At 48.1% G+C, this 22,871-nt stretch overlaps 1 protein-coding gene across 5 annotated transcripts in view; it reads left to right on the top strand.

The window, feature by feature from the left end:
• Positions 1-22,871, top strand: part of AFAP1 (actin filament associated protein 1) — a 117,397-nt gene that overhangs the window by 59,528 nt on the left and 34,998 nt on the right. For all 5 annotated transcript variants that reach the window (XM_031664750.1, XM_031664753.1, XM_031664752.1 and 2 more), the window contains exons 8-10: positions 2,391-2,540; positions 12,908-13,119; positions 17,966-18,111. In XM_031664750.1, the coding sequence (XP_031520610.1) occupies positions 2,391-2,540; positions 12,908-13,119; positions 17,966-18,111 (508 nt within the window). The remainder of the gene's footprint in view (positions 1-2,390; positions 2,541-12,907; positions 13,120-17,965; positions 18,112-22,871) is intronic.

The following is a 22,871-nucleotide window of genomic DNA, read 5'->3' as shown; positions in this document are numbered from 1 at the left end:
TTCAGAAACAGCTGGGAGGGGCCGACCACTGTTGCTGTGGCTCTTGGTTTGGTTGAAGTGACACTGAAGTGATAACAGCTGTCCCAGCCGCACGCTCCCTGTCTGATGGTAGCTGGGAAGTGCTGCGTCCTCAGACTCAGGGATCGAAAGTGAGTCTCGAGGCTTTATTTTAAAACAGGGTGTGTACATGTTGGGAGAGTGGAAGGAGGGGGGTGGGCGTGGCATTCCTGGGTTCTTTGTTTCTAATATCGCATGAGGCCTAAGTCTGATTTGTTTAAAACAACACAGAAATGCTGGGACTGTGTTGTTAGTCAGTTTGGGCTGCCATCACAGAACACCACAGACTGGGTGGCTGAAACAACATGCATTCAGATGGTCCTGGAGGCGGCAAGTCCAAGACCCAGGTGTCGCCAGGGTTGGTGCCTGGTGAGGGCTGTCTTCGCAAAGTCGTTTCCCCTCCGACGGCCTTCACACAGCCTTTCTTCTGTGCCCGTGCAGTCTCTTCTTAGAGGGACACTAACGCTATAGGACCAGGACCTAAGCGGGAGGGTGGAGCATGGGAGGGCAAGGCCCGGGGCAGGAGACACAGGGGTATGTTCTGCCGCCCTCATGTGTTTGGCTGTGGTGGGGCAGCAGGGTGGAGGTGGAAGGAGGACCACTGCCCGTTCCCCAGCAGAGAGAGATGGAGGTTGGGAAGGATGAGGGGACTGCCTGTGTGAGTGTGTGTGTTTTTAGAGGAAGGGTTTAGGAGTTAGGCCAAGGTGTGTTGTCTTGTGTCCCTGGCCGCTCTTCCTCTGCATTTCTCCCGCGGGATGTGTGTGGGTTCATTTGTCCCTGGGGTAGGAGGGTGGGAAGGAGTCCTTGACTCATCACCTTCTGAAAGGGTTTGTGATCTCCAAAGGGTTGCAGACAGCAGGTTGAGGGACTCATGTTGGAGATGAAGGGGAAAGGGTCTGGGCGCTGGGGTTTTGCCCGTGACACTGAGGGTCTCTCTGTCCCCTCAGCTCCAGTGAGCCCCGCAGTGCAGCTGCGTCCCAAGTGTCTCACTGGCCTCCCCTCAGCTCCAGTGCCATGCACATAATGGCCCTCAGATGAGACGGGCAGACAGCTCACCTTCTCCGAGGGTCGCTGTCTGGCCAAAGAGTCTTGTCACTCGGTTCTGGTGCTGTCTCACATGCACGTTCTGATTTCTTGTCTGATCCCTGCCCCTGTAATTCTGTCAGAGGTCACGGACAGAGCCCTTGGCAGTGGAGAGAGGTGCCAGTGATGGGATGGGGCAGACAAAGGATGCCAGCTGGCAGCTGACCCTGGACCTCCGTGGTGGGAGACGGTGGGGAGTGATGAGAACTGCCCCGTGTTGTCCCTTGCTGGCCCATCTGCGTGGAGACTGCTTCTGTGGTCCTGCCGCTGTTGCTTGCCCACATGCAAGTCCAGAGTTGCTAGATCTTTCCATCTTTCAAAGGAAGCCAGGCATCAATTTTATGCAGAATGTGTATGAGTTTTATGTATCAGCAATTAACTCCAATTTAACACTGTCCTGGCTAAACCAAACATGAGGGGCTAGAAGGCAGGCCCCTGGTCTGAGAGCTCTGGACAGTGCCAAGCCGAGTGAGTGTCTCACAGATGGACAAGGGACTCCTGAAAAAGAGCCAGTCCCCTTCCCTTCCTGGGCCTCCCCTTGCCAGCCGGGCCGGAGCTGCTCTAGCTGCCTTCTGTTCCTCAGACACTTGGGGCTGGCTTTTGCGTCAATGATGTTTTTCTTTCCTGGACGGTTCTTCTCTCTGAGATGTGCATGGCTAGTTATTAATTTAAGTCAACCCCTGGACAGGCTTTCTCTGCCCGCCCAGCTGCTTTTCCATATAACCCTATCTTAGATCTCCATGTGGTCTTTGTTACAAGCTTCTTACCAGCAGCCCTGTGTTCTGCTGGAATCTCAGCATCTAGACCGACAGCCAGCACACGGCAAGTGCTCGTTAAGTACAAGTCGAGGGAAAGGCTAAGCGCAGTGGCTCACACCTATAATCCCAGCACTTGGGGAGGCCAAGGTGGGTGGATCACTTGAGCCCGGGAGTTTGAGACCAGCCTGGGCAACATGGTGAAACCCCATTTCTACAAAAAGTACAAAAATTAACCAGGCGTAGTGGCACTCACCTGTGGTCCCAGCTACTCCGGAGGCCAAGATGGGAGGATCAGCTGTGCCCAGGAGCTCAAGGCTGCAATGAGCTGTGATCACAACACAGCACTCCAGCCAAGGGACAGAGTGAGATCCTGTCTTTAAAACAAGAAAAAAATGCCCAGGGAAAGAAGAAATGGGTTGTGATTTATGTTTTATTTTTTCAATTAATATCTACAATTAAAACATGCTTTTTTGCTGTTGTTATTCTCGACAGTGAAGAGGAAGAAAAGTTCCAAATCCGAGGCCAAGGGCACTGTGTCGAAAGTCACTGGGAAAAAAATCACCAAGATCATCAGTCTGGGAAAGAAGAAGCCATCCACAGACGAGCAGACCTCCTCGGCTGAGGAAGACGTTCCCACGTGCGGTAAGACTGTGCTTCCCAGAGACGAGCAGTGTACACCCAAGCGGGTTTCCTTTCCTCCTGCAGTGTCGGTACCCAGTTCCTCCAAGGCTCATTAATTGGAGCTCTTTTGCATTGGACTTGAAATCATTCAAATTTCAATGTATTCAATGTAATTAAATGTTTGCATTTTTACCTCTTATTCATACAAGACTTTGTAGGCTTTTGAGATGATCTCTAAGGTTCTTTCAAGAAAAACATTTCTCTTTGATCCTCTGAAGTTCCCCCAAATCCCCTGGAAGTGTTTTTAAAGGACAACATACGCAGGGGCTGCTGGTAAACAAAGGATTATGGGAAAACCTTTACAGAACTAAGGCCAGTCCTTTCCCTTGGGCAAAGTGATAAAACTAAGCTTCCTTATGACGTCACCGTGTTAGTCACTTTCCTGTTGCTGCCAAAGGAATGCCTGAGGCTGGGTAATTTATAAAGAGAGAGGTTTATCCGGCTCATGGTTCTGCAGGCTGTACAAGTATGGTGCCAGTGTCTGCACAGCTTGCAATGAGGCCTCAGGAAGCTTTTACTCATGGCAGGGGCAGAGGCGACACTGGTGTGTCACATGGCAGGAGAGAGAGGAGCAGGTGCCAGAGTCCTTTAAACCATCAGATCTCACAGGAACTACTGGTTTGAGAACTCCCTCATTACTACAGGGAAGGCAGCAAGCCATTCATGCAGGATCTGCTGCCATGGCCCAAGCACCTCCCACCAGGCCGGCCCCCCACACTGGGATCACATTTCAACATGAGATTTGGAGGGGAGAAATATCCGAACTATACCAATTACATTTCTCAAACCGAAGTTTCAAATCCAGTCTAACACACTGACCATCTCCCCGGTCAGTCTTTCATCCAATAAGTAATATTTGAGCAGCTGCCTTTTGGTGACCACAACAGCCCTGGCCCCCCATGGCTTCCAGTCTGATAGCAAAAGATAAGTACAAGACCAGTTATCACAGAAACATGTGTGTAATAACTGGCTGTGGTTGGCAATAGGAGGGAAAGCCCAAGAGGCCATGAGAGGATCATAGGAACCTCAGCAGGCCGGGGGGAGCCAGCATTGTGGGGTGGTCTTCATGAAGACATGGGTGAGAGTTTCCATCCAGAATGCTTTCTAGACTGTCAGGTTCAGAAGAACCGTGCAGCTCTTCCTAGGAGGTAAACTTGATGAGCTACGTTTTTGAAGAATTAGGAATGTGCTGTCATTTTGCTTGTGTACTGTTGCGGCTCACTCAGCTCCCCGCAGTGTGAGCCCATCATTCCTTCTATTTGAATAGTCATTCTAGTCACCCCCACCCCTTATCGAGCACCCGTTATGTCCAATGTGTCGGGTTTTATTTTGAGATGCCAAAAGATGCCTTGTTCAGTTCCTGCCCCACAGCGCCTAAATGGGGCTATGTACACAAAGATAAATGCATTCAACAGATCTCACGTCCCAGCGGTGTGAGCTCATGCTACGAGGATAGTACAGAGGGTGGGGCATGGTGATCAGGAGGAGGGATGGATTGCAGGGGCAGATGAGAGGTGCTGCGGCGTGCACTGTCTTGAGGGAAAGATGGGCAAAGTCTGCACTCCTCAGCAGCTTTCACAGTGTGATCCAGGAAGTTCATGATACCAATTTCTGGGGGATACAACGAAGTTGTCTGGGCAGACAGAAGTGAAGGCCTCATGTGCTTGAAGGAGTCTTGCGGAGGGGTCCTGCTGAAACAGCTGCCTATGGGGTTGAGTTAGGAGGGAAGGCCATCACCATAAGGGAACCCGTGACCAAGGAGCCTGGTGCATTCCAAGCTCCCTGAACTTGGTCAAATTTGAGTCACAGAAGCAGGCCAGTTGGTACTGATATTTTTCCACTACCCTCCCTTCCCTCCCTAAATAAGGCGAGAGCTGAAAGGGCAGCCACCCTGCTGAAATGCTGTCAGAGGAAACAGCTGTAGTACGGAATGGGGAGAGGGAATGTGTTGGTGCCCCAGTGCTGGGCCCCGTTGACCTCTGCCTTTCTTGGAGCGCCTGGAAGGTGGGACTGCCTCACATCAGCCCTTGAGAGTCAGCGATTAAAAACAGAAAGTGGGAATTAGGGATTAAATACAGGAGTTAGGAATTAAAATAGAAGGTGGGAAATAGGGATTAAACATAGGAGTTAGGGATTAAAAACAAAGTGGGAAATAAGGGTCATCACAGGAGTTAGGGGATTAAAACGAAAGAGAAATTAGAATTAGGGATTAAATACAGGAGTTAGGGATTAAAACCAGAAAGTGGGAATTAGGGATTAAGTACAGGAGTTAGGGATTAAAATTAGAAAGCGAGAATTAGCCAACAAGAAGGGAACTGCTGTTTTGTTTTTTTTTTTTTTAAATGCTCTGGGTCAGTGGAGGAAATAGAAATTCTTCCTTGAAAAACAATTAAACAGCCGGGCGCGGTGGCTCAAGCCTGTAATCCCAGCACTTTGGGAGGCCGAGATGGGCGGATCACGAGGTCAGGAGATCGAGACCATCCTGGCTAACACGGTGAAACCCCGTCTCTACTAAAAATACAAGAAAATTAGCCGGGCGAGGTGGCGGGCGCCTGTAGTCCCAGCTACTTGGGAGGCTGAGGCAGGAGAATGGCGTGAACCCGGGAGGCGGAACTTGCAGTGAGCCGAGATCGCGCCACTGCACTCCAGCCTGGGCGACAGAGAAAGACTCCGTCTCAAAAAAAAAAAAAAAAGAAAAACAATTAAACATTAACATGAAAGGCAATTGCAAGACTTTGGCCCAAACCCCTCCATTTACAAAGGAGAGCACTGAAGCTCAGAGAGCTCATGTGGCTTGCTCGGAGCCACACAGCGCGCTGGGAGCAGAGACAGCCTCTGACCCAACTCTGCTGGTTCCCCGTCCCACAGGCCTTCACCTATCCCTTCCCCCAAAGATGTGAACCCTCCCGTGGCTCCTGATAAATAGCTGTGATTGTGCTCGGGATTCGTGATTCGACGCTGCGGTAAACCCTCCTCTTGGGCACTTTCTTGGAAGCCCAGTTGGACACTCAGGGAGCAGCAGGAATACTGGATCCACAGCATCTCATTAGACACATGAATCCCTATCAAACTGCTTAGTGGACGACTTCTGCTTCAATAGTAACAGAACATCCTCTGTCCACAAGATTTGAAAGCTGTCATCCAGTTCTTTGCAGGGGAAAGGGGAGAGGGGAGGAGCTCTTACAAAAATAAAGGGGCAACAGTGACCACTTTCAGTTATTTTGGTACAGCTGCAAAGTTTCAGGCAGAAGAAAGGAGCTGGACAAAGGCCCGAGAGACCGAGCCTGCCAAGCTGAGTCTCTGCAGCTGCTGCTTTCTGCTCCAGGGAGATGAAGGGCTGAGCGGGACTGGCCGGAAGTGCAGTGCTGCTGAGCCCACAGGACAGAGCTCCTGGGAGCCACTGAAAGCAGAGTTCAAATCCCAGCCCCTCCACACAGTGCAGCTGGGTCAGCCGTGCCCCAAAATGCAGGACAGAACTGCTGTGAGGGCCTTGCTTGTGGAGGCAGGGGAGGGAAGGCCCTCTGCAGGTGCTTGCCGGCTGGAAAGGTTTTGGGGGGGGTTTTGGGCCAAAGTCTCTCAATTGCCTTTCATATTAATATGACAAGGATTGCAGCCTGGCTGGCTGGGTCTGCCCGCCTAACCCTGCAATGCCTATTGAGTGGCGTTGAGTGACGCGTTTAGCATTGGGCAGGTCAGCTCAGCACACAGCCACGTAAGTAAGGTGGTCTGAGACACGCGCAAAGGCCCCTGACCGAAATGTATCTTTTTTTTTTTTTGAGATAGAGTCTTGCTCTGTCGCCCAGGCTGGAGTGAGTGGCGCGATCTCAGCTCACTGCAAGCTCCACCTCCCAGGTTCACGCCATTCTCCTGCCTCAGCCTCCCAAGTAGCTGGGACTACAGGCACCTGCCACCACGCCCGGCTAATTTGTTGTATTTTAGTAGAGACGGGGTTTCACCATGTTAGTCAGGATGGTCTCGATCTCCTGACTCTTGATCCACCTGCTTCGGCCTCCCAAAGAGCTGGGATTACAGGTGTGAGCCACTGCGCCCGGCCCCAAAATTTATCTCTTATTTGTCCTTCTCCTGTGCTTACAAGTCCTGGAATTATTGTCATTTTATGAATTAAGCTGTCGTTACCAGGAAATGCATTTCCATCTTTCTCTCTCTTCCCCATCCCTATTTCCGCCTGTGGCTGGGACTGTGGCATCTTTTTTTTTGAGACGGAGTCTTGCTCTGTCGCCCAGGCTGGAGTGCAGTGGCCGGATCTCAGCTCACTGCAAGCTCCGCCTCCCGGGTTCACGCCATTCTCCCGCCTCAGCCTCCCGAGTAGCTGGGACCACAGGCGCCTGCCACCTCGCCCGGCTAATTTTTTGTATTTTTTAGTAGAGACGGGGTTTCACCATGTTAGCCAGCATGGTCTCGATCTCCTGACCTCGTGATCCGCCCATCTCAGCCTCCCAAAGTGCTGGGATTACAGGCTTGAGCCACCGCGCCCGGCCTGTGGCATCTTTTGACTGGCTCACCTCGTTCTACTCTGCATCCCCCACCAGGCCACCAGATGGAAGTTTTGAAACGTTAAACTAATCGTATCACATTCTGTCTTGAGAAAAACCAAAAGTGCCTCCGTTGTTGCCAGTTCAGGGCCTCTAACAATGCCGTCCCCACTTCACTCTTCTACCTTCTACATGACTGGCGTAAGAACAGGGGCTGACTGGCTCACTGCCCATGTCCACAGCACTGTGCAGAGCTTGGCAGACGATACCAGCTCAGTACCTACTTGTTGAATGCATGCATTCCTTTAAGCAAATTGCTTCACCTCTGGGAATCTCAGGCTCCTCCATCTATGAAATCACTCAATACTTCAATTCCTTGTTTTTCATAAAAACTGAGGATAAAATACATGAAACACTGAGCTCAGTGCCCAGCCCATCGTTTCTGCTCAGTACATGGTCGCTGTGATTATCCTCCATGTGTTCATCTGACATGTTTTTTAAAAACATCACCTGAGCACACCGGACCTACCCAAGGCTGGGTAAATGCGACGTCAGACGAGTGAATCATGAGAAACGGAGAGGCTGAGAGAAAGGAAAGGCCCCAGGGTGCAAGTTGGAGGCTTCCTGGAGCCTGGCTACGTAGCCATTCCCAGGGTCCCTTTCACCTGAAATGTTCTGTGACTTTATGAAGCTCTTTCAATGGCAGGTTTTTTTCAGCAGACATTCAGGAAAGTTAGATACATCTCAGTTGGTATCATAATCCACCTCCATGAAAACTAGACGAAGCCAGGCACTGTAGCACACAGCTGGAATCCCCGCTACTCGGGAGGCCGAGGTGAGAGGATTGCTTGATGCCAGGAGTTTAAGACCAGCCTCAGCAACATAGCAAGGCCTCACCTCCAAAAAAGAAATCAGATGAAGTCTGATAAAAGGGCAGGAAGGCATTCTTAGTCCAAGAGCCACCGTGACAGGCTGTAGGTGTACCAGCTCCTCTGCCCCTGGCCTCGTAGAGGACACACTGCGAAGAGCGGGAAGGCGGCTTTGGCTTCGGCAGGCCCGTGATCAGCTGCCAGCAGTTTCCTGACATTTGGTTTCTCTAAAAGCTGCTTCTTGATGCTCCTCTTGCAGGCCCATCTCCTCCTAGCTGATCAAAAACAAATACTTGCCAAGATACAACGAACAGTTACATTGGGATAAAACGTCTCTCAAAAGTGTTGAACGTTTTGTCCACATGTAACCAAAGCACAGTAGCCTCTGGGGTAGGCAGGCACTATCATTTCCCTTCCTAAAGAGAATAAATCAATGGAAACTTGGCCACACTTCTAAAAGCCTTCGCCTGCCTGCTCTTCTGCAGCTGCCGGAATTTGAGAGCCACCTGGCACTGAGACCCGCGACGCCCCATATCCGGAACAGCTGACCGGGAGGGTTTATATCTGTTCCCCTCCATCTGTATTTATTGTTTGTTTAATCTTCAGGCTGTAAAGTTAGTTTTATATTTTTAGTGAAATCTCCTCATGCACTCTTGCCATAGTGTTGCAAGAACCTGCACTCTTTCCTTTGAATTTGGAGCAGAAATCAGCTGAAAACATTAAACTCACAAATTTTTAAAATTCAGTAACACCCTACCATAATATGGTAAGTGGGATCCAAAAATAAAATGGCTTCTATCTGGACCTGCCTTGTTAAGTAGTTAAATCTTAAGACGCCCTGGGTGAGCCTTGAAGCTCCCGCCTGCAGTTCTTGCTGCAGGAGCCAAGCTGGGCCCGTCCTGGCTGCACTCTAGCACCACCTGGTGGTGGATCATCAGCAATGCTGGTGACTGGGGTCCACAAACAGCAGTTCATCAAGCCGAGCCGGAAAGGGACCGGGCATGAATGGGTATTTTCAGGTTTTAGACCTCCATTGAAAATAGAACAGGTAAAGACAATCATAATTTCGAAATTACCTGCTGCTGAACAAGTCACAACACTAGAGGATTTTTTTGGGAATTTACAGGAGCATTATGATGTTTCCTTATAAAGTCATTTTCTAAATAAAATGTGATCTGTCCAATATAATCATCCCTTGTGGAGCTGTAAATTCACAGTGTCTGGTGAAACTGGGCAAAGATTCTGTCTGGGGAAGGGAGACACCATGAGTCATGTCCCTCTTGGAATGGTGCCCACATGGCTGGGGAAGTTGGGGCAGGTCCCCTGTGGCTAAGGGATGGGGCCGGAGCCCCTGGGAGGCTGGGGCTGGGGGCCAGAGCCTCTGTGCTGGGATCAGGACTGTATGTCCCATGGCTGCAGGATCAGGACCGTGTCCCCTGTGGCTGGGGATTGGGGCGGGTCCTCAGCCGGCTGCAGGGATTGGGGGCCAGGCCCTCTGTGGCTGGGGATCAGGACTATGTCCCCTGTGGCTGGGGATCAGGACTGGCATCCCCTGTGGCTGGGATCCGGGGCGGGCCTGTAATGGGAGATGAGGCCGGGGCCCTCTCAGCTGAGGACGGGACGGGTCCCCGCTGGCCGAGATGGGCAGGTGCCCTGTGGCTGAGGATCGGACCGTCCTCCCCAGCTGGGGGTGGGGCCAGTCCCTGTGGTTGCTGGGGGTGAGGGGCCGGGTCCCTGTGACTAGGATCGGGACCGGGTCCTGTAGCTGAGATCGGGGCAGCCTGTGGCTGGGGGATCGGGGCGTCCCTGACTGAGATGGAGACCCGGGTCCCTGTGGCAGAGGATTGGGGAGGCTGAGTCCTGTGACTGGGGATCGGGACCGGGTCCCCTGTGGCTGGGGATCGGGGCCGGGTCCCCTGTGGCTGGGGATCGGGGCCGGGTCCCTGTGACTGAGGATCGGGACCGGGTCCCCTGTGGCTGGGGATCGGGCCGGGTGCCTGTGGCTGGGGATCGGGGCCGGGCGCCCTGTGGCTGGGGGTCGGGGTGGGCTAGGGATCGGGGCCGGGCTGGGGTTCGGGGCCGGGCCCCCTGTGGTTGGGAATTGCTACCCCACTGCAGAGTCCATGCCCTCTTGGGGACTGGGTCCTCTGTGGTTGGGAATCGGACTGGGTCCTCTGTGGTTGGGAATCGGACTGAGTCCTTTGTGGTTGGGAATTGCTGCCCCGCTGCACTGTACAGTCTCTGTCATTGAGGTCACTGGCATTTCAATTCTCGGTTTCTTCCACTCCTTCTACGGGCCCCGTGAAGGGGTGCCTGGGCCCTGACCGCTCCAGAGCACGGGCTGTTTTCCTTGCCCTGTAGCTTACTGCTCCTTTTCAGAAACCGTTTTGGGGCATGTTATCTTAATGCACCTCAGTATGTGAAGTGATTTGAGGGGAGTCCTTGCCTCCCTTTTCCTTTTAGATACACCTTTACGTTTGTCAACTCATGCTCAAAACATACTTAGGATTGATACAGTTGGCTGTCATTGTGTGAAAGTCTAAAAATGTAAAAATGTTGGCTTTCAGCATGAGTGGTTATTCTAGATGGTATCAGAGCCATGGTGAGCACGTGGTTCCCAGCGCTGGCACTCGGATGCTCAGATATGATAGTTGACCTCTTTTTAAGTAGAGGTTTCTTTTTTCTTTTTGAAGAATAACTGTATTGGCTGGTAATCCCAGCACTTTGGGAGGCCGAGGCGGGCGGATCACAAAGTCAGGAGATCAAGACCATCCTGGCTAACACGGTGAAACCCAGTCTCTACTAAAAATACAAAAAATTAGCTGGGCATGGTGGCGGGCGCCTGTAGTCCCAGCTATTCAGGAGGCGGAGGTAGGAGGAGAAGGGTGCGAACCCGGGAGGCGGAGCTTGCAGTGAGCCGAGATGGCACCACTGCACTCCAGTCTGGGCGACAGAGCGAGACTCCATCTCAAAAAAAAAAAAAAAAAAAAAGAATAAATGTATTGAAACTGTGTCTTTACAAATAGCATTTTACAGAGCAAAAATAGTGATATAAGGCCTCCGGTTGTATGCATATTAACAGCTCTTTATCTGCTGTCTTTGACTCCCAACAGGGGTTCAGGTCTGGCTTTGCTGTGTGGTCTTGGACAAGATACTTCACATTATCTGAGAGTTAACGTCCTCCTTCAAGAAGTAAAGCCTCTGAGACCCTTTCCTACTTTGATTCTAAAGCCTCTTCGCCTCCCTGCAGCCCTCCTAAGTGTCTGAAGTACAAGGAGCTTGGATCTAGTGTAGTTTGCTCTCTGAACACAAGAGGGCGGCCACGGCACAGGCCTTGGAGCCTCAGCCTGGCGCCTCCTTTTTCTGTCACTCCCTAAGGACAGCAGCCCACACACCCCAGATGAAAGTTTTAGTTCCAGAAGAAGCAGTGTGCATTTCTCGTCAGTGTGTGTTGGTAGAAATGACGTCACATTCAGCCAATGAAAATTTAGACTTTATAAGTGTGTACCTAGTAAGCCACTGAACCAGTATTTGTAAGTTGTAAAGCATCGTTCTGGGTCCTGAACATACCTCTCTCTTTTTTTTTTTTTGGTCTTTGTAGCATTTATCTATTGCTAATAAGGTGTGTAAGACTGAGAACATAAAAGCAGTAAGAAACATCCTCCAAAACGCTTTTGGAAAGGCATTTTAATTTTTTTTTCTTTTTTTCTTTTTTTTTTTTTTTTTTTAGCGACAGGGTCTTACTGTGTTGCCCAGGCTGATCTTGAACTCCTAATCTCAGGTGATCTTCCTACCCTGGCCTCACAAGTAGCTGGGACTACTATTGGCTGGAAAAGGAATCTAAAAAATCAGAATTGGAAAGGATGTATCTTGTTTTGTTTCTTAATGTTTTTGAGGGAGGGGTGTGTGTGTGTGTGTGTGCATGTGTGAACTAAAGGAGTAGCTGAACTTCAGTTGGGAGTCTGGTACTTCCTTTTCTCCCACTATCAACATTTTATATGCTATTTAACTCGCTTTCTAAATCTTAAAGGGGCAGTGATTTACTGGCAATATGGTGTGGTCGGAAGGTACAGCCACCCTGATATCTATTTTTTCATGCCTTGTTATTTCTAGAAGAATCCATTTTATGTTTGTAACAAGTGAAAATGGTCCATTTCCTGTGTTTGAGAAGGTTTTTTTTTTTTTTATTTTTTAAATGAGGATAATAATTTTTCCTGTCACTCTGCCACTCCTGTGTCTGTGGTATACTGAAGATGTTGTGCCATAGCAGAGACACAGATCACAAACTTTCATGTACATTCAGACTTTAGAGTTTAGATTTCCTCTGGGCAGCTTCACCAGTCGCTTTGCAGTTTCAGGAGCAGAAAGGCGGCAGGTGCGTCCTCAGCCTCGGGTGGGAACCTGCCCCCGGGGCCTCTGCCATCGGTAGGCTGCTTCCAGCACTGGGGATCTTAGTGCCTCCCAGGGCCTCCTATTTCTTGGAAAGTTTTCATTTTTAGATAGTTTTTGTTTCTTCATGTTAAGCCAAAAATCTGCCTGCCTGTGACTCTTACCCTACTTGTATCATTTGCAGCTCCTCAAAATAAATGAAATCCTTTTCCAGTTTGAAGGCACCTGTTGTGCCCCCATCCTGGCCATCCGAAACCCGATGGCTTGTTCACTTCTCACGTGCTCTAGGTGAATTCCATAGTCCCACATCAACACTAGACGTCCGATAACTGGTTCTTCGCATGTGTTGAATTAGGGGCTTCCAGATGCGGTCTGTTGGTGCAATGAAAAGCCCCCAAAACTTGTGATGCTATAGCTCTCCTAGTTTATGTGAATTTGCATTTAAAGCTTGATCGATCGTGTGAGGGACTTGTTTTATCCACACTCCCATCCCTGGGCCTCCTCAGCGCGACTCTGGATGTCTTCACCGCGCCTGGTCTTGTCCGAGGCGGCTGACGTGTGGCTTGTCTCCCCGCAGGCTATCTGAACGTGCTCTCCAACAGCCGCTGGCGGGAGCGCTGGTGCCGAGTGAAGGATAACAAGCTCATTTTCCACAAGGACAGGACCGACCTGAAGACCCACATTGTGTCTATTCCCCTCCGTGGCTGCGAGGTGATCCCGGGTTTGGATTCTAAACATCCCCTGACGTTCCGGCTGCTGCGCAATGGCCAGGAGGTTGCAGTATTGGAGGTAGGGTGTTTCCCAGGGGCTGCACTCCACAGGGGGACACACGCGGTGATTCTCCTTCCAAACGCTGAACGCTGACTCCTCTGTCAAAATTCCTCCCATCTTGCTGACTGCAGCTCTTTTCGGCCCACCCCTTTTCTCTCACTGCCCAGGCTGGGAGTCTCTGCTTTGCTTCTTGCCTCAGTTTTTTTTTCTGGGAGATACGACAATGCCAGGACCCCAGCACCACTTTCTTCCCATTTGCACACGTCAGATTGACTTGCCTCCTTGTCTGAGTTCCTCTTTATGCCTGTTTGCAGAGAAATTACATACACAATCGCACAGAGTACGTTGCTTCTCTAAAGTACCTGGAAAACAACTTGTTTTAAAATTTCCAAGAAAGCTCTTTCCGCCATATGAGCTCTTTGAAGTGGTGGTAAATGTTTCCTTTGCAATGTTCTTGACCTCTTTACAGATGGAAGACTTTTTGGGGCCATCTGAATGCCTTGTAGATGGTGGCCAGTGAGCCACACGACACAGAAACTGAAAGAGCACCTTTGCTTCAAGTTTCAGAGCCCTGGGCTTGGTGCACGCTTTGTTATTTGTTTGGCTGCTTCACTAGAATTTCTTATTCATGAAAGCAGAAAAGACAGTTAAAACTTAGAGCTACATACTCAAAACTTTCATTATTGAAAGTTTTTAGTTTTTCATCATAGAAAACGTTCTGTTGATGTTTTCTGCCCTGTTTTAGACCTTTTTTTCCTGTGATTTTTCCCTTTATTTCTGAGTCTTTTCCCCCACTTAGTGTTATGATGACTAAGATGCAAAGATACACACACACACACAGAGATAGATCCATGCATTCACACGTCAGATGGTCGCGTCCATGTCAATGCACCTCATGCTGTAGAATCGATAGAAACCAGTTCACGCGAGGTGTGGTGGGTGGCTGGTGTGTGGCAGAAACTCACCTGGTGTGGAGCCTGCTCTAAATGCCTGCTCAGTGATGCTCATCGGCGGAGGAGAGAGTGCCAGGGGCTGCCGCCTAAACCTTGACGGCCCAGTCAGGCAATCTTTCTGAAGATCTTGAATTTCACACATAGGAGTTCATTGCAGGAACTATTTTCACAGAGGCTGCTTTTTTTGGTGGGGGTGAAAAATAGATGAACACCATCTTTTTCCTGCAGGGCTCAGGAGGTAAGGGAAGGTCAGAAGCACGCACAGCTGCCCCTGTGGCTGGTTTTGCAGCAGTGTGATCTAACAGAGAGGGCTGGGCTCAGATGGGCTTGAGACAGCTGGGTTCCAGTCTCAGCTCTGTGCAGACCCTGACCACAGCCAAAGCTTTTGTTCTCTCTTGGCTTCTTTACCCAGCGTAAAACATGAATGCTGAGCTAGAGTCAGTGTACCTTGTAAACATTGATGTGGGCTGAAAACTGTAGGGTGGATGGCAGTGGAAAAAAGCTGAAAACTTAAACGAAGAAACTGTACTCTTGATATAACAATGCGGGTCTCCCATGAGAGCTCTGGCAGCAGATCTGAGAAGGGTTGCCAGGAAAAGGAGGCATGAATTGGCACAGGTTAGATGCAGGAATGAAGAGGGAGACGCTGGGCTGAGTGCCGAGACAGAGAAGCTCAGGGTGGGGTGGGGTTGGGTGGAAGTTAGGAGCTGTTTGGTGAAGAAGTCACCTGCCCCGCCATTGCTGGGGGCACAGTAGCTGTGTGCCCCAAGTGCTGGAGAGAAAGCGGTAGCATTTCATACCTTCACCAATGCTTGGACCACTCAGGAAGGTGCTTATTCCTTGAGAGAGCTGAAGTAAGTAGAGTCAGTTTCCTGAATGACAGGACAGCAAGAATTGGAAGTTTACCCAGTATCTCTTCATGTATGACCACTATTTTTACAGCTGAAAAGTGATTTCACTTACAAGTGACACATAAAACATCTACAGCCTTCCAACGTAAGCAAGAAGCCTGTCCTCATCAGTGGCGAAATGCCATGAGCCAGTCAGTAGAGGAGTTGCAATCTATACTTTTTCCAAGATCCTTTTATTTTAACTTTTGTTTTGGGATATCTTCAGAGTTACCGAAAAGTTGCAAGGGTAGCACAAAGGATGCCTGTGCGCCCTTCATCCTTATCCATCAAAGACCAATGTGCCCTGTGCTTGCTGTGCTGTTTCTTGCACAGCCCTGTGTGTGCACTCTCCCCGCCGCCCCTTTCTCTCTATATGTCTGTATGTCTTTGTGTAGGATTTTTTTTTTTTTTTTTTTAAGACGGAGTCTTGCTCTGTCGCCCAGGCTGGAGTGCAGTGGCGTGATCTCGGCTCACTGCAAGCTCTGCCTCCCAGATTCACGCCATTCTTCTGCCTCAGCCTCCCAAGTAGCTGGGACTACAGGTGCCCGCCACGACACCCGGCTAATTTTTTTTGTATTTTTAGTAGAGACGGGTTTCATCGTGTTAGCCAGGATGGTCTCGATCTCCTGACCTCGTGGTCCTCTCGCCACAGCCTCCCAAAGTGCTGGGATTACAGGCGTGAGCTACCGTGCCCAGCCCAGCCTATAGATTTTTAATCAGTGATTATATCCTTTAATGTCGTGACTTATTTTGGTCAAACTCTCACAGATTTGGTCCTCAGGAGGCCCTCGGAGCTGGTTATTTGTCCTTTGCCATGTCCCTGTCATAAAGAGATCACAGTCCATGCTTGGAGCACTTTCCTTACTTTATGGCACAAGGAGATGCCCCAGTCTCATCCTGTACTTTTCCCTGCTCCAGACCTAGAGTCAGCCGTTCCTCCAAAGCATGCTGTTCCTTTTAGAGGAGAATGGCAGGGAACTGAGAAGCCAGGATCTGGGGGCCAGATGTGCTCACTTCTGCCAGCGGACCAGAGCGCCTGGGTCTTTTCAGTAGACAAACGCTAGAAACAGATGCGTGGATGTGGGTATGGTACATGCACACACATTCACACATTCATATGTTCTACATGCGACAGATACTTAAGTGTATGTATACATGTCCATGCATATATGCATACACGCAACCACACACGTCTCTCTGTCTATACCTATCTATGTATTAAAAGCTGTGAGAACTAATACCTCCAACACCACAGTATTATGTTTTAAAAGCCTATGAGGAAATTTCATACAAACAACTATGAAGAAAGGAATTGGTAAACTCTAATGTAATAATATCAGTGACATCTTAGATATTAATTGTATGAAAACATTTTTAAAATGCTTTGATGCAATGGTTATAGTGACATAGGAATAGACTAATCATGGATACATTCTCAATATAGATTTTGTTTTAGGAAGGACATAAGACCTGTGAAGAGAACACATTTGTGATTTTTTTTAAATCCAGGTATTCAAATCAATTCATTTTAATTTGGCAAACATTGATTCTGTTTTTACTCTCTGTAAGGTACTTACTGGGAATTCCTTCCCTTTGTCCTCATGGCCTCATTGTGTATGGCTAGTAATGATTTGTAGTACGGAAAATATCACTAGCCAATTTCTCAACATAAAAAATAGCTGCTTCTTTGTTAACATCCCTTCCTTTAGAGAGGCCTTTCTACATGGCGTGGAGTATTTACAATTACTTACAGTTTGATCGGTGTTAAACTTGCCAAGGTTATAATTATAAAACCCAATTTTCTTTAAGCTCAACTTAGAAGATCTTTATTTAAATTAGTAATTTTTATAAGCAATGAATTTGTTTTCTTCAACATTCAGTTAACTCATAAATTTGATAGCTTAATTTCTCCTAAACTCTAACCATTATTTACATATTTGATTAATCAAAATTTTTAAAGATTTCAAATACCATTAAAAATATAACTGATTTTCTAAATCACTTTAAAACAATGGCTTAAAACTGGGCATGGTGGCTCGTACCTGTAATCCTAGCACTTTGGGAGGCTGAGGTAGGAGAATTGCTTGAGCCCGGGAGTTCGAGACCAGCCTGGGCAAGATGGCGAGGCCCTGTCTCTACAAATAAAAAATTAAAAAAATTGGCTGGGCTTGGTGGTGTGCACCTGTAGTCCCAGCTGCTTGGGAGGCTTAGGCAGGAGGATTGCTTGAGCCCAGGAGTTGGAGGTTGCCGTGAGCTATGATACATCACTGCACTCCAGCCTGGGTGACAGAGCGAGACCATGTCTCAGAGGGGAAAAAAACAAGGATGACTTAAAAATTGAACGAACATAATCTTAAAGACCTACTTCAGACTTGCAAATTAAGCAGACCAAATGGAGGAGATATCAGACATCTTAAAAAATGGTGTGTCCAAAGCAGCCCAGTGATTTCAGAGCATCGTTCCCCCATGGAAACACAATTGATATCAAAGGAAATTCGTTTTTTTATATCATCTAATCAAGAAACTAAATGACCATTTCAGGCCCATGTAGGGGGGCTCACCCAGGACTCCTGGATAAAAATGTTTGAGACCAGTAAGGGCCTAGCACTTGGTCGCGCTTTCCAAGTCAGGCAGCAGCAGCTGGGACGTGCTCCTTCTCCTGGTCAGGCGATGTCGCCAGAGGTTCCTCAGCAAGTTCCTTCAGCTGGAATGTAATTAATCCCATTAATTTTCGTGTCTTACACCTAGTGCCTTTCCCTATGATAATTGGAAGGCATTTTAGGACCTCAGAGTTTCATTCACCTTTGGTATAATTGGGATGCCGCTTCCTAAGTTAAGACCTGCTGTGAACGTGACGTTAATCCCATCGCTCAGCCAGTGGCTGCGTCTTCCTTCTCGTTTCTTCTTAGGGACATCACGTTCCATCGCCTTTCCTATTATGTGGTCTCTTTCTTGGATGCATTTACGAAAATGTAAAAATCTTTAGTTAAATACAACCTACCTTTTTTCCCACTTCCACAGGCATCTTCCTCTGAGGACATGGGCAGGTGGATTGGGATTTTACTCGCAGAGACGGGGTCGTCCACAGACCCGGGGGCCCTGCACTATGACTACATCGATGTGGAGATGTCTGCCAGTGTCATTCAGACAGCCAAACAGACCTTCTGGTAAGACCCACTGCCGTGTGAAATGGCACCACAGTTCAATACTTGTCTTTTCGCTAACTTAGTTTCACTTAGTTTTTGTGTGAGGATATAGTCTCCGAAGAAAAACTAAAGGCTTTCCCTTTTGCATTATCTTAATCCAAATTTTGCAGCAATGTTTTTGTCATGTCAACCCACTGGGTTTTCTATTCGCGCAGCGTGTGGCAAACTTGCATAAAGGACTAGATAGTAAATATTTTTGGTTTTGTGGGCCAGACGATTCCTGTTAATATCCACTCAGCTCCCTTTGCAACCAGACACTGTACGTAAATGATGGGTGTGTCTGTGTTCTAATAAAACTTTATTTGTGAAAACAGGCAGTGGCCTGGATTTGGCCCATGGTTTGCTGACCCCTGTATTAGATGAATGGTTCTACGAAGCAGAAATGATTCTACATATTGCCGTAATGAGGACTGAGTTTTCAAAGCTATCCATCAAGTACTTTGTAAATTTAAATTGTGATTTAAAAAAAAAAAATGCTGCAATCATGTATAAAAACGTCCTTTTGAACGGTGAATATTTCTTTAACTAATGGTGGCAGAAATATTTATAGCAGCAGTTCTTGGTATGGTCCAGAGACCGCCTGGGGATATTCCAGACCCTTTCTGGCAGTCTGCAGAGTTAAATTATTTTCATAAGACATTGTTTCCGTCTCCCACCGTTTGAACATCTGCATTAGTGACCATTGGCTGGCAGTCACACTCAACAGCGTCGCCCTTCCTCTGTGGCTAATAATCGCCACTGCCAGTGTATGAATAAAGAATTTTACCATTTCATATGTAAAGAAACGCCACATGCCGTGGCTCACGCCTGTAATCCCAGCACTTTGGGAGGCTTCAGGTGGGTGGATCACTGGTACGGGAGATCGACCGTCCGGCTAACACGGTGAAACCCCGCCTCTCTGCTCAAAAATATTGAAAAACGCCGGGTAGGTGGCGGCGCCTGTAGTCCCAAGCTACCGGGAGGTTGAGGCAGAGAACTGGGCGTGAACCCGGAGGCGGAGCTTGCAGTGAGCTGAGATCCGCCACTGCAATCTGCCTGGCGACAGAGCTTGTGACCGCTCAAAAAAAAAAAAAAAAAAAAAAAAGAAAATACTGGTTTCACTTCAGATGTCCTTGAGGAAGCAGTAAAAATGGTGACTTTTTCTATAAAGGATCAGATAGTAGATATTTGCACGAAGCCCCTAAAGCCCGCAGTTCTGTTCCGCGTGGCGTGATGAGAGGCCACGGAGAGCACGCAGGCGTGTACAATGACAGTGGTCCTGTTGAGGAACAGCTCAGACAAGTGAGGTGCTCAGAGAACTAGCTGCGTTAAGTTTTGTTTCATTTTTACTTGACAAAGCAACAGACAAACTGTGGTTATTCGCACATAGGCATTTGCAGATGTTTCCTTGAAAATGAGCTAGCTACACCCATCATCATCTCTAGGCAAACAGTTGGCAGTATTTGTTGCTTACGATACATTTAAGCTTTCCTTAGAAATTAGAATTCTGGAAAATTTGCATCTGCCATGGTGAGCTTGCCAGCTTCTCAGCACCCACAGACTCCTGCTGACATCTGTAGTCATGTCAGAGAGCAGTTTTGTTGATGTCGTATAATGAAGGGTGTCAACGTTGGAAAGCTCTGCAGAAGCCATGCTTGGGAAAAGATCTATTCCTAGTGCAAGATAAACGACTGGATTTTAACGTGAGTCGATGGATCTGCTTTCCAGCTCCATTGCAGTTGGCGGTGAGAAGCCACCACTTGCCGCCTTTTGGTGTAGTACTAAAGAAGCGCAGCTACAACCCGGAAAAAGCAATTAAAACGTGCCCCACTTGTCCAGCTTACATCTGTTTGAGGCTGGATTTTCTTTGCATACTTCAACCAAAAGCGCATTTGGTGACAGATTGAATGCAGAAGCAGGTGTGAGAATCCAGCTACCTTCTGTTAAGCTGGACACTAACTAGGTTTACAAATGTGTGAACAGTGCCACTTGTTATTGGGGTTTTGTTGTTGTTGTTGTTGTTGGTGGTGGTGGTGGTGGTGGTGATTTTTTTGATTAAGGGTCTTGCTCGGTTGCCCAGGCTGGAGTGCAGTGGCACAATTATGACTCATTGCAGCCTCGACCTCCTGGGCTCAAGGGATCCTCCCATCTCAGCCTCCCAAGCAGTTGGGATTACAGGCATGTGCCACCATACCTGGCTAATTTTTTTTTTTTTTTTTGGTAGAGACAGGGTCTTGTTATGTTGCCCGGGCTGGTCTCAAACTCCTGAACTCCTGGGCTCAAGTGATCTTCCCACCTTGGCCTCCTAAAGTGCTAGGATTACAGGCATGGCCCACGGTGCCACTTTTAAGTGAATAACAATGAACACATTTCTCAGGTTTTCATTTCAAATACAGCAGGTAGTAGGTAGGGCGTCTTGGCTTGGGTCCTGCTTTGGTATTTACTAATTAGAACAATTTGGACAAGCCATTCGTTACCTGTTAGTACCTCTGCTGTCTTCTGTAGAACATAGAGAGGGTGGGCGACTTCATCTCTGAAACTTGCAGCTCCGGCGTCTTTGACCCCTTGACGGCTGCATATGTTTCTCTCCTCCTTAGAGAGTGGGGACTGGGGTGAGGGAGCGAATGAAAACAAAGCTGGTCATGAATTCCATCATCAGCAAGTGAGGAGAAACATAGAGACAGCTGCTGGCAGACCCGCCAGTGCTGAGATGACGCGACCTTTCAAGTGTGGAGAAGATGGGCTCAGATGCCTGTGCTGTTGTGTCGTGCCTGTTTAATGTGAACACCACCATCTAGTTTTTCCACACAGGGGCTCTCTGGGGAATTGGAGCAGTCTTCCTTTGTGTCTTCAGTGGTGAATGGACGTTCATTTAATGCTTAGCTAGGACATTCTGGGGCTAAGAAATAGTTCTCAAAGTGAAGATAACTTGGCCCATTTTAGGACTCAAACCACATGTTACATACACCCAGCTAAGGTCAGTAGCCCTGACAAGTGGAATTAGTCTTGCACAGATTGTCCATGAAATCCCCAGTAACACTGGAGGGTTTCTACAGTGCAGACTGGTCTCACCACTGTCCTTTTGTGTGGAAATCGGGATAGACGTAGTCTAGTACTTACCGTTCTATTTATACTCGTTATTGTTTAATTATATTCTTTCTAATCAGCAAAATGTGGGTAAATTATAATGATTCTATTTGTTAAGTACTATGCAGTAAATAAAGCACATTTAAAGTTTTTTAAAGAGTATAATATCCTTAAATCTAGTTTTGCAAAATCTGCCCAACTAGACTGACATAAAAGTGGTTATGGATGTTCACTACATTTATTTGGAAGATACTAAATTTCCATAAAAACCTATCCTACGGCCACATGTAATTGCAAGTATAATCAGCAAACCAATAACCACATTTAAGAGAAACCCTGAATTAAAATAGTCGCCCTAGAATACAACTTGGCCTTTACTCTATAAATGACGAGAGTGTTAATCTAAACCAAATGTGGCAAGGTCACATTTTTGAGAAAGGAATGTAGATTATAATACTAAAAATATTTATTAAAAATATGCATGTAATGAATTTATGGCTGCAGGCATCTTTTCTACCTCATTAAAGTCTTTATAGGAGGTGTCAGTTAGCAACAAAGCTTATTTTCAAGTTTTCTAGCCAAACATTCCTGTAACAGTTAAGAGAGATGAGATGTGACAAGGAAGCAGTGTTCAAAATATGGTTGCTTGCCAGTATGATGAATATTCTAAGATTAAATGTTTTGCTTTTATATAAACTGGCAGCCAGTTAATGAATCTTTTCAAAGTTCTTAGGAGAATTCTTTGTGCATTGTGTGTGACTGAGGAAGAGACGGCAGTAATATATTTTGAAAAGAGGAAAGTGTAAGATAATAATGGAGATTCTCCCAAGAAAAATAGGATATTTAGGAACTTTAGTAATGGTAAACAATGAAAACGTATTTTCCTGAAAACCTATTTACAATGAGGTACATAGATTATATAACACAGGAAAATACTCCAGAGTTTTCCTGAAACTCTCTTCAAGTCACACTCAGCTGGGAGCCCCTCAGGAAGCAGTGGTGAGGAAGAAGAGGATGGAAAGCAGGGGTTGGTGTGGAGCGTGGGGAGATGCACGGATGGGGTGGTGAGGATGAAGAGGATGGAAAGCAGGGGTTGGTGCGGAGCGTGGGGAGATGCACGGATGGGGTGGTGAGGATGAAGAGGATGGAAAGCAGGGACTGGTGTGGAGAGCGGAGCGTGGGGAGATGCACGGATAGGAGGCTGTCCTCTTGGCCACCCTTTCCTCTGAGTCCCCGGAGGTTATTGTGAAATAGCTCCCCATGACTGTCTCCTGGTTTTGGTGTAACAAGTGGCATGTGGCCTCTTACTTCATTTCCACTTCTATCTTTGGCTACAAATCCTGTTGTGCAGAGACACCCAGTGGAAGACGGAGGCCTCGTGTTTAGTCGGGTCCCCAGGCCCTGCCCTCTTGGGGGCCGGGCGGAGTTGTCCTCACTGGGACAGGTCCCTCTCTATGGGGTGAAGGGTGACGAGCTCCTGGCTGAGGCCTCCTCCACCTAGGACATTCTGTGTGCCTATGACCCATAATCCCCGTGCTCCCAGGTCCTGACAGGTGAGCCCGTCAGAGGCCTCCTGCAGTGACTCTTCCCAGCACAGAAGCAGGAGTGGAGCCACCAGGGCCTCTGTTCTGACCCCATCCTTTGTCCCTGCTGCA

Source organism: Papio anubis, chromosome 3 (assembly GCF_008728515.1).
Source record: "Papio anubis isolate 15944 chromosome 3, Panubis1.0, whole genome shotgun sequence".
Taxonomy (NCBI): domain Eukaryota; kingdom Metazoa; phylum Chordata; class Mammalia; order Primates; family Cercopithecidae; genus Papio; species Papio anubis.
This window is presented reverse-complemented; position numbering and strand designations above follow the sequence as displayed.